Here is a 15381-nt window from a genome sequence, read left to right as displayed (position 1 = left end):
CAGGAGTTCAAGACCAGCCTGGCCAACATGGAGAAACCCCATCTCTACTAAAAATACAAAAATTAGCAGGATGTGGTGGTGCATACCTGCAATCCCAGCTACTCAGGTGGCTGAGGCAGGAGAATTGCTTGAACCTGGGAGGCGGAGGTTGCAGTGAGCCTAGATGGTGCCACTGCACTCCAGCCTGGGCAACAGAGTGAGACTCTGTCTCAAAAACAAAAACAAAATAAAAAAAACAAACAAACCAAAAAGAGATTCCAGAGAGGGGAACCCTTGCCTTGCCCCAGCTCAAGGTAGCTGGGAGAATTCTAACGGCATGCCTGGATCCCCTCTGACCAGCACCTCCTTTCTGCTCTTTTAAAATATCCCATGTCAGTGTGAAAGATGTGACAGGCCTTTCTCCATCTTCAAGAGTGACACTTCTTCTGAAATGTTCACCCAATGCGTGTTCTGCCGGATAGATACAAGGGGCTTGCCAGCAGATACTTCATCGTCATCATCATCATCGGAAAGGGATAACTCGCCGCCGCCAAGGGGAAGCAAGGATGACTGACAGCCACAGGCTCCTTTGAGTGACTCCAGCACAGGCTACCTAGCATGTAGGTTTCGGGGCTTTGCAGGGGCTTTCTCTTGGGCCCCTCCCAGGCTCAGCAGGCCTGTCAGACTGGGGCAGGACCCAAGCCCTGGCTGGACTCTCAGCACAGTGCCACTTCCTCAGCTCTCAGCTTGGGGAGTGAACACTTTACTTTCCGTTTTCATGCAGAATAAATCTAATTCCTTTGGAAAACAAGTGTGCATGTGCATTTGAAAAGCAGTCTTGCTATTTCTAAGCTTTACGTCTTGGTGCTCATCCTGTTTGATTCTTGGAACACATATTAGATTCACATTGTGGAGTCTGGAGTTGCCCTGTAAGGTGACCTGTGGGGGCTGGCACCAGCAGTTCTGGAGAGTTTGTCAAATGAATATGACAAGGTGTGGGGCCCCCTCTGTGGACGTGATGGCAAGACACAATGGGTGCCTCCCTGGCTAATGCTCCCAGATGGCCACTTGCCCGGAGCAGAGGACGGTTTGGTTAGGCAAGGGGGTGGCAGTGGCATTGCCATCACGGGATGTCTCATGCTTTCTCCTCTAGACGTCTTAATTTCCAGAACCCCTTGCCTATGTGCAGCCCTCTTCCTGTTGCCACGGCATTTTGCACAGCGTGCATCAATCCAGAAATAGGCTGAGATAGGAGCTTAGGTTCCTATTGCACACCATGCTGGGTGAACCTTTCTGTGCATGCTGCAGGGATGCCAGGTGGATGGGCTGGCAGTGTTCGGCTTCGTAGTTGCCCACAGGCCCTCTGGAAAGTGCGGAGACCAGTGGCTGGTGTAGTTGCGTGAGGACACCCAGAAGGGGTCAGTGAGAAACCAGGGAGGGGAGGGCCTTGCCTACTCTGGCAGCAGAAACCCCTCCATGTAAGGTGTTGGTGCCCCACGCCAGCAGCCTGGGAAGCCCTAAGTCCATGATCCCTCCTGAGCCTTCCGGACCCCTCGACTTTCCCCCAGCTCAGGATCCCCGGAAGTAGCGACTCAAATGAAGTTATAGTCCCGGGAGCAGGCAGGGCCCCGGCCTTCTCAGGCTGAGGTCGCGGGGCAGAATGGTCCGAAGCTCACCGAGGTCACAATAGGACCGAGGCGGGTGTGCGCCTCGACCGGACGCCAGGGGAGCCAGCAGCCCGGCTGCGCTGGCGGGACCAGGGGTTCTCTGGAGTGGGTAGGGGCTCGACCACACTGCCCTGAGGCCCAAGCCCTGCGCGAGCGTTCCCCAAAGGCGGAGCGTCCTGGCTCCACGTTGGAAGAGACATTATCTTGACCAGGAAGCCTCGCCTTCTCAGGCTCCGCCCACTCCGTGCAGCCCGAGCTTCCGGTCTCAGCTGCTTGTGTGACTCGGGAGCTACACTACGCGTGCGCCGCAACAGACAGAGCTTGTGCGCATGCGCGCGACCCGTATGAGAAATAGTAACGAAGGATCATTTCAAAACATGCCAATACAGGTGGCGCCGTGGCTTAGTTGGTTAAAGCGCCTGTCTAGTAAACAGGAGATCCTGGGTTCGAATCCCAGCGGTGCCTCAACCGAGCTTCCAAGCTCTTCCCACTTTTGCTCCTGCACTTTTCTGCTCTGAGCCTTCATGTGGCTGCCGGATACTATGTGGGTGTGAGGGGGAGCCCGAGAGGCCTATGTAGACGGGCCCCCCAGTGGGGCGTGGCCTCGGCCACGGGGCCGGGTGCAGGCGGGCTTCGGACTCCACCTCCTCGGGTCTCAGGCTCTGTGGGGCGTGGGCGGCGCGGGGACCCAGGCGACCGCGGTTGCCATAGTGCTGGCTGGCCGTGGGAGGCGGGCAGGCGAGCGGGCGGGCGGGAAAACAGACGTGCGAGTCCAGCACCGGCCCCGAGGCTGCTTCCTCAGGGCGGCCGGTGGACGCGCTCTCTGGCGCCGCCTTCTGTGGCGTGGGTTCCTCGCGCTAGTCTTCCTAGCTCCAAGCTGCCACTTGGGGGAGCTCACGCGGGTGCCGATCCTCGACGTTCGCCGGGCTTAGCTGATTCTTGCAGAGGCCTGAATATTGCCCGTCTCCCTGCAGCCGCGCAATGGGTGCAGCCTTTTCACAAATGCAAGACCTGGGCCGGCGGCGAGGCCAAGGGGACCCCATGTGGAGGGATGCGGGACTGAGTCCGGTTAGCGTGACCGTCAGTCCGATGACTGCGTGGAAACTCCAGGCCAGGCAGGGGACTCTGCCCCCGCTGCAGACGGCCGAGTGTGGGCTGAAGCCAGCTGCCTGGGCTGGGGTTGGTTGCTCAGCGCTGGGGTTCTACCCACATTTGCATGTGGGAACCTATTCCTGAGCAAGTGCATCCCAGGCTTTGGGGGTGGTGGGGTAGGGTGGGGTGAGGCATTGGAGTTTTTACAAACATTCTCCAAGGATTCACATGTCAAACCCGACAGGACAGTCCCAGTGCAGAAATTGCAGTCATGGCATAAGGCTGTGTAGTCAAATTCACCTGCCCCAGAAGCAGTTTCTCTTCCTGCCTCTTCTATGGATCTGGGTTTATTGTTTTTGTTTGTTTGTTTATTTCTCTCGTTTTCCAGTCAATTCTTGCGCCTTTGTATTTTGGTTGTTTTTGATTGACATTGCCCAGGAAAGCTTGTAAGGAGACTTTGACGCTTTGCAGTGCTGATAGGAGCGTTCACCTGGATCCAATCAGGGATGAATTTATTGGAAACTGGGCTTGCGTCATTGTGGAGCTGGTTTATTTCTGGCTCATACTTAGGCCACTGCAATCCAGCCTGGGCGACACAGCGAGATTCCATCTCGAAGAAAAAATAAAAATAAAAAAGTCCCTCATTGGATACAGGGTTTGAAATCTTCTCCGTTTCTTTTTCTCTTTGCTATTTATTTATTTACTTACTGAGATGGATGGAGTCTTTGTCGCCCAGGCTGGAGTGCAGTGGCGTGATCTCGGCTCACTGCAACCTCCGCCTCCCCGGTTCAAGCGATTCTCCTGCCTCAGCCTCCCAAGTAGCTGGGATTACAGGTGCACGCCACCATGCCTGGCTAATTTTTGCATTTTTAGTAGAGACGAGCTTTCATCATGTTGGCCAGGCTGGTCTCGAATTCCTGACCTCAGGTGATCCGCCCCACCCACCTTGGCCTCCCAAAGTATGGGGATTACCGGTGTGAGCCACAGCTTTTTTTTTTTTTTTTTTTTGAGACGGAGTCTCGCTCTGTCACCAGGATGGAGTGCAGTGGTGTAATCTCGGCCCACTGCAACCTCCACCTCCCGGGTTCAAGCGATTCTCCTGCCTCAGCCTCCCAAGTAGCTGCGACTACAGGCACGTGCCACCATGCCCAACTAATTTTTGTGTTTTTGGTAGAGACGGGGTTTCACCATGTTGGCCAGGATGGTCTCAATCTCTTGACCTCTTGATCCGCCCGCCTTGGCCTCCCAAAGTCCTGGGATTACAGGTGTGAACCACCGTGCCTGGCCTTCTTTGCTTTCTTGATACTGTCATTTGAAGTGCAAACGTTTCAATATTGATCAAGTCTAATGTATCTACTTTTCCTTTTTGCTTATGCTTTTGATGTCATATTCAAGATTCCATTGCCAAGCTGAGGGTCATAAAGATTTACACTAATGTTTTCTTTTAAGAGTTTTATAGCTTTTGCTCTTACATTTAAGTTTTGGATCTACTTTGAGTCAATTTTGTATATGATGTGAAGGAGGGGTCCAACTTCATTCTTTTGCATGTGGATTTTCATTCATCCAAACACCATTTGTTGAAAAGACCATTCTGTTCCCAAAGGTCTTGGCACCCTTGTAGAAAATCAATTGACCATAAATATGAGGGCTTATTTGTCGATTTCCAATTCTAGTCCCTTAATCTACATGTCTAGCTGTATGCCTGTGCCACACTCTTGATAACTATAGCTGTGTACTAATTTTCAAATTGGGACGTATGAGGACTTCAAAGTTGTTATTTTCAAGATTGTTCTGGCTATTCTGGGTCTGTTGAATTTCCATGAGTTTTAGAATCAGCCTGTAAATTTCTGCAAACAATCCAGTTGGGATTTTGATAGAAATTGCATTTGATAGAAATAAAGCATTTGGGGGAATATTGTTATCTTAATAATGTTAAGTTTTCTAATCCATGAACATGGAATGGCTTTCAATTTATTTAGGTCTTCTTTAATTTCTTTCAACAATGTTTTTAGTTTTCAGAGCATAAGTTTTACACCTCTTTTGTTAAGTACATTTCTAAATATTTTCTTTTTTTGATACCATTATAAGTAGGTTTTTTTTTGAGACGCAGTTTCACTCTTGTTGCCCAGACTGGAGTGCAGTGGCGCGATCTTGGCTCACTGCAACCTCCACCTCCCAGGTTCAAGTGATTCTCCTGCCTCAGCCTCCCAGGTAGCTGGGATTACAGGCGTATGCTACCAGGCCTGGCTAATTTCTGTATTTTTAGTAGAGACAGGGTTTCACCATGTTGCCCAGGCTGGTTTCTGACTCCGAGATCTGCCCGCCTCTGCCTCCCAAAATGCTGGGACTTCATGCAAGAGACACTGTGCCCAGCCTGGGTCCCATATATTTCTTGCTGGGGTTATTTCTAGATACTGTGAATGGGATAATTCCATTTTTAAAAAATTGCATACTCCTGCTAAATAGGAATGCCTTTGATGTTTAAATGTGGCTCTTTAAAGCAGCCCTCTTGCTTGCCTGACTGCTTTGACTGTCTTATTACTGCTGATTGCTTGTTTGATTTTTTGGCAGATTCTGAATTGTGCAAATTGGGATAGTGAATGATAACTTTGATCTTAAAGGGGAAAAAAAAGACAACTTACAAACAAGAAAAAGTTATCTACAACACATATAAGTGACAAAATAATTTTCAGCAGAGGAAGGGCCCAAGGGGTATAGCAAAGCAGTGAAAATTACCACATTCTATCAGAATCTGAAAAGCTGGGTTATGAACAATCCCAGCCTTCAGTATTTATCCAAAAGAAATGAAAACAACATCCATAAGAAAATGCCACAGATGCTCTCAATACAATAGTAAAAAACTAGGAACAGCCCAGGTGTCCACAGCAGATGAATAAACTGTGGGTTATCCAGGCAATGGACCACTACACAGCAAGAGAAAGGGATGGGATGCTGACACTTACACAGACATGGGTGGAATCTCACGTCGTGTACAGTGAAACAGTACATCATTTATGATTTCACTTACATAAAGCTCTAGGAAATGCAAATCCATCTATAGTGACAGCAGAGCAAGGGTTGCATAGGTGGCAGAGATTGATTTCTTGAAAAGGGGTACAAAAAGACCTCTGAGGGGTTGATGGAAATGCTCTTTATTTTGTAGGAGTTTGGGTGTGTGTTTATCAAAACTCATTAAATTGTATGCTTAAGATCTATGCATTTCACAGCACAAAAGTCAATCTAATCTAAATAAAAATATTAAAGGCTGGGCACAGCGGCTCATACCAGTAATCCCAGCAGTTTGGGAGGCCAAGGCGGGTGGATCACTTGAGCTCAGGAGTTCAAGACCAGCCTGGCCAACATGGCAAAACCCTGTCTCTACTAGAAATACAAAAGTATCCAGGCATGATGGTGTGTACCTGTAGTCCCGGCTACTTGGGAGGCTGAGGCACAAGAATCACCTGAACCTGGGAGGTGGAGGTTGCAGTCAACTGAGATTGCGCCACTGCACTCCAGCCTGGGTGAAAGAGCAAGACTCTAACTCAAAATAAAATAAAACAAATGAATAAAAAGAGTTCAAGACCAGCCTGGTCAACACAGCAAGACTTCATCTCTCTAAAAAAAAACTTAAAATATTAAAGGTCATGTTGACAGCAGTCTGGTTTGTCTTCCCAGCCTGTCCCCACCAGCTCCATGTGGATTTAACTATTTCTTGCCCATGGCCTGTGCTCTTCCAGTAGGGCAGGGCCTGCATTTGCTGGGTGGCGGGCTACCCCATTCCCCTCTGTTTCTACTTCCCATGCAACTGTGGCCTGAAGGGTTCCAGACAGGGGAAGAGAGGTTTCATCTGGGCTAGGAGGGCAGAGATATGCACACACCATCAGCTGCTTCCAGGAGAGGGGTTCAGCTTTAATGACTGAGAGGTGGCCTCAGCCTTGGGGAAGAACCCTCTTACAGCCTCTCCGGAGGAGCAGTGCCTCCTTGCTGCCAGGTAAGGCTGAGAGTGTGGTCTCCAGTATGCTGAGTTCTCAGCTGCAGGAGGCAGAATCACTCATCCATTTCCCTCACCCACCTCTGTTCAATGATGGTGATTTTTCCTTTTTTTTTTTTTTGAAATGGAGTTTTGCTCTATTGCCTAGGCTGGAGTGCAGTGGCACAATCTCAGCTTACTGCAACCTCTGCCTCCCGGGGTCAAGCAATTCTCCCGCCTCAGCCTCCCAAGTAGCTTGGACTACGGGCATGTGCCACTACCGCCTGGCTAATTTTTGTATTTTTAGTAGAGACAGGGTTTCACCATGTTGGCCAGGCTGGTCTCGAACTCCTGACCTCAAGTGCTCTGCCTGCCTCAGCCTCCCAAAGTGCTGGGATTACAGGTGTGAGCCACAGCGACAGGCCAATTTTTTGCTTTTTTAAAGACAGGGTTTCACTCACTCTGTCATCCAGTCTGGAGTGTGGTGATTCAATCACGGCTCACTGCAGCCTCTAACTCCAGGGCTCAAGCCATCCTCCTGCCTTGGCCTTCCGAGTAGCTGAGACTACAGGCATAAGCCACCATGCCAGGGTCATTTCTAATTTTTTTGTAGAGACAGGGTCCTGCTATGTTGTTCAGGCTGGTCTTAAACTCCTGGGCTCAAGTGATCCTCCCTCTTGGGCCTCCCAAAGCACTGGGATTGCAGTCATCAGCCACCGCGCCTGGCCAGTGATTGGTGAGTTTTATAAATCAAAATGTAATGGTGAATGTATTTGTACAAAGTATATTTACAAGATTCTATCATTTAATTTAAAAGGTTGACTGGTGTGGAAACAGAAACATCATTTCACACCACATTTTATTTCTTACAGTCAATTAGATTATACTTTAATACAAAAAACTAATTAAAATTTAATTGAACTTTAGCAAACATGGGATGTCTATGAAGTGTAAGACAATTTACTACATGTTTGGGGGCTGAATGGGAGCATGCTTTTGGTTTCCACCGGAAGTGGTCTCTCCCTGCCCCACGTCTGCCCCTGAAAAGAATGCCTAGGATAGGCAAATTCAGGCAGGCGGGGAGAGAAGGGTGGTTTTGGAATTAGTGTGGACTGACTTTCAGTGTTGTTTTGTTCTTCACCGATCTGTGCCTCTGAGATAATGTAACACCTTCTTCTGAATTTAGAGTGGCTCCTAAGAAGCAGTTGTGATCAGTTATTTAAAAAAATAAAATGAGGCCAAGCTGGACACTGGCTGGGCTTACTATGCTGTGTGTGGCAGATCACCTGGGGCACGTGTGCGTATCTGGGATTGAATTGCATAAGCAGGCTGGGAGCCTTGCTTGAAGGATGGTTTGGAGGCCAGCTGATGCTCCAGGAGCCCGTCTGCTCTTGAATTCCTCAGCAGAGCTTCTCTGGCTCAGTCCCACAGGCACACAGCTAAGGGTGACTGCAGGCGTCGGGGTGGACATCTGGGATGGCTGCCCAGCAGGTGATGTTCAGTAAATCCACACCTAGGAGAATCAAGCCCTGAAGACAGCCAGGCTGATCAGATTCCTCTGATGCTGGAGTGCGCACCTCTGATTTCCCTCTTTCAGTGAATCCCAAAGCCCTTTTGTTTTGAGCTGAAGTCTCACTCTGTCTCCCAGGCTAGAGTGCAGTGACATGATCTAATCTCTGTCTCCCGGGTTCAAGTGATTCTCCTGCCTCAGCCGCCCAAGTAGCTGGGATTACAGGCACCCACCACCACACCCGGCTAATTCTTTTGTATTTTTAGTAGAGACGGGGTTTCACGATGTTGGCCAGGCTGGTCTTGAACTCCTGAGCTCAACTGATCCGCCAGCCTTGACTTCCCAGAGTGCTGGGATTACAGGTGTGAGCCACCACACCCAGCCTAAATTTTTTTAAAGAGAAAGTAAAAATGTAAACCATAGGTCCAGGTGTGGTGGCTCATGCCTGTAATCCCAGCACTCTGGGAGGCCAAGGCAGGCAGAGCACTTGAGGTCAGGAGTTCGAGACCAGCCTGGCCAACATGGTGAAACCCCCGTCTTGACCCAAAATACAAAAGTAGCCGGGCATGGTTGTGGATGCCTGTAATCCCAGCTACTCGGGAGGCTGAGGCAGGAGAAACACTTGAACCCAGGAGGCAGAGGTTGCAGTGAGTCGAGATTGCACCGCTGCACTCCAGCCTGGGTGACAGAGCAAGACTCTGTCTCAAAAAAAAAGTAAGCCATAGATGGGGAGAGAAATTTGGAACACGTACACCGAGATCCCTCTAAGGGATCTCCGGAGTTCCAAACAGTCTTACTCACCTCCAGTGTGAGTAGTGTTCCAATTTCCCCTTGGCAGGCAGAGTCCATCACCCCAGCCAGCCCAGTCCCTCCCTTCTTTGTTCATTGATTCAGAGGCATGGGGAGCTCAGAGTGGCCAAGAGTCAGCCTCAGCTTCCAGTTCGGTGGAATCAGTGCTGTGACTCCTGGCGGAATCATTCCTTCCTTTGGAGCTAAGACCTCTACGCCAACAGAGCATGAAATGGGAGGAACAGGAAACAAAATTGCCTAGTGGCTCACTAAAGGTAATAGTGAACGGTGCCATTCCTTTTCCATTCCTTGATTCCTGGACCCTCGAGTCCTGGCTAGAAGCAGCAGCGCCATCTATCGGACGCTGATTCGGAGCTTATGCCGCCTTCTGAACAACCTTGCAAGATACCGCCTCTGAGCTGATGCTGTAACTGCGTCTTCAAAAGGCCATTCCAGGCCGGGCGCGGTGGCTCACGCCAGTATACCCAGCACTTTGGGAGGCCGAGGCAGGCGGATCACGAGGTCAGGAGTTTGAGACCAGCCTGACCAACATGGTGAAACCTCATCTCTACTAAAAATACAAAAATTAGCAAGGCGTGGCATGTGCTATTCGGGAGGCTGAGGCAGGAGAATTGCTTGATCCCAGGAGGCAGAGGTTGCAGTGAGCTGAGATCGCACCATTGCATTCCAGCCTGGGCGACAGAGCGCAAAAAAAGAAAAAAAAGAAAAAAAGAAAAAAGCCATTCCACTGTTCTATCAAGCCAGCTGCTTCAGATTGGTGGGGAACATGGCAACACCAGTGAATTCCATAAACACCGCCACACTTCGTTTGTGGGAAACTGAATTCCTTTTTTTTTTTTTTTTTGTGACGGAGTCTCGCTCTGTCACTCAGGCTAGAGTGCAGTGGCGTGACCCCTCGGCTCACTACAACCTCTGCCTTCCAGATTCAGGCAATTCTCCTGCCTCAGCCTCCTAAGTAGCTGAGACTACAGGCGTGCACCACTATGCCAGGCTAATTTTTGTATTTTCAGTAGAGACGGGATTTCACCATGTTGGCCAGGCTGATCTCGAACTCCTGACCTCAAGTGACCTGCCCACCCTGACCTCCCAAAGTGCTGGGATTACAGGTGTGAGCCACTGTGCCCAGCCTACTTTATTTTCTTTTTAAAAAATTTAATTCACGTTTCATAATAATCCTCTCCCTCCCCCCTTTTAGAGACAGGGTCTTACTCTGTCCCTCAGGCTGGACTGCAGTGGTGCAATCATGGCTCACTACAGCCTTGAACTCCTGGGCTCAAGCTATCCTCCTACCTCAGCCTGCTGAGTAGCTGGGACTACAGGCATGCACCACTGTGCCTGGCTATTTTTTATTTTTTATAGAGATGGGGGTCTCACTAAGTTGCCCAGGCTGGTCTCAAACTCCTGAGCTGAAGTGATCCTCCGCCTTGGCCCTCCAAAGTGCTGGGACTACAGGCGTGAGCCACTGTGCCCAGCCCTTTCCCCGTTTGTAATGATGTTTCATTTGGTTTGGGCCACCATAACACTGTTCTTAAATAATATAACAATGAATGGATTTAAATATAGCGATTAGGTTCCTAATAAAGATGGGCTGTCTGTGGTGGTGGAGGGGCCCACGGAGCTCCGGCAGGTGGGTAGCACTGCCTGCTCTCTATTGCATCCCTCAGGGAATCCCAGGGTCTCTCCCAGGGCTGGTGGTCTTGCTACCAGACACCTGGAGCCCCTCTGCCAGCTGCTTTGAGCTTGGCTGAAAGTGAGCTTGGTCTGCTCCTCTCACCTGCTATGATTAAGGAGGGGCCACTCCTTGGGATGGAAGGGCTTATCCATGGCTTTCTTCATCCACCCCTCCAGTCTTGTGTTCCCACAATCTGTACTTAGGCCTCGAGACAGGCTGTCTCAGGGTGTCACCTTTATTCCTGTGGCTCTGTAGTAACCTGTTTTGTGTTGCTGTAAAGGAATACCTGAGGCTGGGTCATTTATAAAGAAAATAGGTTTATTTGGCTCACAGTTCTGCAGACTGTACAAGAAGCTTGGCACTAGCATCTGCTTCTGGCGAGGGCCTCAGGAGGCTTCCAATCAAGGCCAGACATGGTGGCTCATGCCTGTAATCCCAACACTTTGGGAGGCCGAGGCAAGCAGATCACTTGAGGCCAGGAATTCGAGACCAGCCTGGCCAACGTAGCGAACCCTCATCTCTACTAAAAAATACAAAAATTAGCTGGGCGTGGTGGCAGGTGCCTGTAATTTCAGCTACTTTGGAGGCTGAGGCAGGAGAATTGCTTGAACCTGGGAGGTGGAGGTTGCAGTGAGCCGAGATTGCGCCACTGCCCTCCAGCCTAAGCGACAGAGTGAGACTGGATCTCAAAAAAAAAAAAAATACAATCAAGGCGGAAGGCAAAGGGGGAGCCAGTGCCACATGGCAAGAGAGGAAGGAAGTGGGAGGAAGTGTCAGGCTCTTTTAAGCAATCAGCTGTCACTCATTCATTACTGTGTGGAGGGGACCAAGGCATTCGTGAGGAATCCATCCCCAAGACCCAGACACCTCCCGCGAGGCCCCACCTCCAACACCAGAGGGCCACATTTCGATATGAGGTTTGGAAGGGACAGATATCCAAACCATATCAGGCGCCAACAGGGTTAAAGAACAAACCCTACCTGTTAACCCATCTTGGGGTTTCTGATGTGCTTGGCTTCATTAATAATTTAGTGAGGTGGACGGGATTGGATTGATTCTCCCCCAAATCAATACACAAATGATTATTGCTTGAGGGTACTTCTGAGTACTTCAGCAAGGCCGAGGGAGCTTTTTGGTTGAAAATGGGAACTGCACTCAGCACTGGAAGTTCCTGCAGAGAAGGTTATGTAAACCAAGGGGTGACCTGCTGCTAACATTTTCATTGCAATAAAACACTTTTTTTTTGGAATGGTGCTTTTATGACATACTTACTATCACCATTTCAGGCCTATAATTTTAAAATTACTGCTCAATATTGAAGGTGAAATGATTTTACTGCCGCTGGTCTATTAAGGTTCTAGGAACTGGCTGCAGCTTGGAGAATGTCTATGGCTGGATGCACTTGGGCACACCGTGCCCACTGCCCTGGATGTGCCTGCAGACACAGGAGGCTGGATGGGTGCACTGTGGCTGGGTGTGTCCGGGCACTCCCACAGGCGAGCAGGCACTCAGCTCTGAGCTTTGCAGTTCCCACCTGGACTGACCAAACTCCACCGCCCCTCCCGCCCCCTGCCCCCCTGCCCCTGCCTCGGGATTGCAGAAATGCTAGGAAGCTGCACCGAAGTCAAAGCAGCAACCCCGGCTGGCTGCGCCACCCCATTGAGCTCAGGAGGAAGTGCTGTGATTGCAGCCATATATGTTGCCAGTTTATTTGTAGTATTTTTAAATTTATTTTTATTTTTATTATTTATTTATTTATTATTGAGACGGAGTCTTGCTCTGTTGCCAGGCTGGAGTGCAGTGGCACGATCTGGACTCACTGCAACCTCCACCTCCCAGGTTCAAGCGATTCTCCTGCCTCAGCCTCCTGCGTAGCTGGCGCGTGACACCAGGCCCGGCTCATTTTTTGTATTTTTAGTAGAGATGGGGTTTCACCATGTTGGTCAGGATGGTCTTGAACTCCAGACCTCGTAATCCTCCCGCCTCAGCCTCCCAAAGTGCTGGGATTACAGGCGTGAGCCACCGCGCCTGGCCTTAAATTTATTTTTATTATTATTATTATCTTTTTTTTTTTTTGAGAGAGAGAGTCTTGCTCTGTTGCCAGGCTGGAACGCAGTGGCACGATCTCGGCTCACTGCAACCTCTGCCTCCCAGGTTCAAGCGATTCTCCTGCCTCACCCTCCCGAGTAGCTGGGATTATAGGTGTGCGCCTCCAGACCCAGCTAATTTTTGTATTTTTAGTAGAGGTGGGGTTTCAGCATGATGACCGGGCTGGTCTCGAACTCCTGGCCTGAAGTGGTCTGCCCACCTTGGCCTCCCAAAGTGCTGGGATTACAGGCATGAGCCACTGCTTCTGGCCTTGTACCTTTGTTTGATTTTTTTTTTTTTTTTTTTTATGGTAAAAGACACATGAAATTTACTATTTTAACCCTTTGTAGCTGTACAGTTTAGTGGCATTAAATACATTCACATTGTTGTATAACCATCCACACATCCATCTCAAGAACTCTTTTAATTTTCCCAAACTAAAACTCCTTACCCATTAAATAACTCTCTATTTCCCCCTCCTCTCAGCCCCTGGCAACCATCATTCTGTTTATTGTCTGTATGAATTTGACTATGCAAGGTGCCCCTGTAAGCGGAATCAGACAATATTTGTCCTTTTGTGACTGGCTTATTTCTGTTAGCATAATGTCCTCAAGTTTCATCCATGTCATAGTATGTGTCAGAATTTCCTTCTGTTAAGACTGAATAGGTGGCTCACGCCTGTAATCCCTGCACTTTGGGAGGCCGAGACAGGTGGATCACCTGAGGACAGGAGTCTGAGAACAGCCTGGCCAATGTGGCGAAACCCTGTCTCTACTAAAAATACAAAAATTATCCGGGTGTGGTGGTGCGTGCCTGTAATCCCAGCTACTCAGGAGGCTGAGGCAGGAGAACCGCTTGAACCTGGGAGGTGGAAGTTGCAGTGAGCTGAGATTGCACAACTGCACTCCAGCCTGGGTGACAGAGCGAGACTGTCTAAAAAAAAAAAAAAAACCCCAAAACAAACAAAAAACTGAATAATATTCCATTGTATGGATGGACCACATTTTGCATATTCATTCATCATCCATCAAGGAACACTTGGTTACTCCCACCTTGTGGTCATTGTGAATGATGACGCAATGAACATGGGTGTACAAGGATCTGTCTGAGTCCCTGCTTTCAATTCTTCTGGGTATATACCCTGAAGTGGAATGGCTGGATTACATGGTAATTCCATTTTTAATTTTTTAAGGAACCAGTATACTGGTTTCCACAGTAGCCGCACCATTTTACACTCCCACCAGCAAAGCACAAAAATGTCAATTTCTCCACATCCTTGCCAACATGTGTTGTTTTCTGTGTATTCCACTCCTGCCCCCCACCGTAGCCATCCTAATGGATGCAAAGTGCTGTCTCTTTGTGATTTTGATATTTTTAATTCAAATAAACCTTAGCACCTGTATTAGTCCGTTTTCAAACTGCTGTTAAAGATATACCTGAGACTGGGTAATTTATAAAGGAAAGAGGTCTAATGGACTCACAGTTCCATACAGCTGGGGAGTCCTCACAGTCATGGTGGAAGATGAAGGAAAAGCAAAAGAGACTTCTTACATGTCAGCAGGCAAGACAGGACTTGTGCAGGGGAACCCCTCTTTATAAGACCATCAGATCTCATCAGATTCATTCACTATCACAAGAACAGCATGGGAGAGACCCACCCCAATCATCCAGTTACCTCCCACCAGGTCCCTCCCACAACACTTGGGAATTGTGGGAGTTACAATTCAAGATGAGATTTGGGTGGGAACATAGCCAAACCATATCACCATCCTTTCTCAAAAGCTCCATTTTTTCTCTTCTTTTCTTTCTTGTCCTTTCACCATCTTACTCTAAAGTTGGACATAAACTTCTGTTCAGAAATCCCACAGTCACAGGCCCTCATGTTAATTTCTACACAAATGGCTGAGCTTTTCAAATGTCATTGGAGAAACATGGATTTTAATGTATACGAGGGCCTTGTGCGGTGGCTCACTCCTGTAATCCCAGCACATTGGGAGGCCAAGGCGGGTGGATCATTTGAGGTCAGGAGTTCAAGACCAGCCTGGTCAACATGGTGAAACCTCATCTCTACTAAAAATACAAAAATTAGCTGGGCATGGTGGTGCATGCCTGTAATCCCAGCTACTCAGGAGGCTAAGGCAGGAGAATCGTTTGAACCCAGGAGGCAGAAGTTGCAGTGAGCCAAGATCATGCCATTGCACTCCAGCCTGGGCGACAGAATGAGACTCTGTCTCAAACAAACAAACAAAAATAATAAAAAAAAAATGTATACGAGAGCAAAATAGCCATTTAGAAGACATCATCCTGTGAGGCACCTCTGCTAGGGTCCCGGGAGGGATCAAGGCTACAACAAACCATGATCACACCACTGCGCAAAGCATTTCAGGACAGTTTCTGCCCAAGGAGAGACTGGGCAGACAGACCTTCCTCTTTCACTGCTAGCGCCAGGTGCTTGCAGTTCTCTCCAAGGGGGCCCTGGAGACCTGGGGGTCCATCAGTATGTCCATGTGCTGGAGCAGATGCTGGCAAGATCAAGAACTTCCCTCCAAATGCTCTCTGGCTCGACTATTGGCCTGATGGAATAGGCAGAAGG

At 49.1% G+C, this 15381-nt stretch overlaps 1 protein-coding gene and 1 non-coding gene across 2 annotated transcripts in view; both read left to right on the top strand.

Annotated features, from left to right (window-relative positions):
- The window catches only part of WDR88 (WD repeat domain 88), a 46904-nt gene extending 46122 nt beyond the window's left edge, over window positions 1-782 (top strand). Inside the window, exon 11 of the mRNA XM_030820242.1 lies at window positions 377-782. Within this exon, the coding sequence (XP_030676102.1) occupies window positions 377-553 (177 nt within the window). The 3' untranslated portion in view covers window positions 554-782. The remainder of the gene's footprint in view (window positions 1-376) is intronic.
- Window positions 783-2037: 1255 nt separating this feature from the next.
- TRNAT-AGU lies at window positions 2038-2111 on the top strand. The gene has a single exon. It is a non-coding gene; the product is annotated as a tRNA-Thr (tRNA).
- The last annotated feature ends 13270 nt before the right edge of the window (window positions 2112-15381 follow it).

This window comes from Nomascus leucogenys, chromosome 10, assembly GCF_006542625.1.
Source record: "Nomascus leucogenys isolate Asia chromosome 10, Asia_NLE_v1, whole genome shotgun sequence".
Taxonomy (NCBI): domain Eukaryota; kingdom Metazoa; phylum Chordata; class Mammalia; order Primates; family Hylobatidae; genus Nomascus; species Nomascus leucogenys.
The sequence above is the reverse complement of the archived record's forward strand: the minus strand, read 5'-3'. Positions and strand labels throughout refer to the sequence as shown.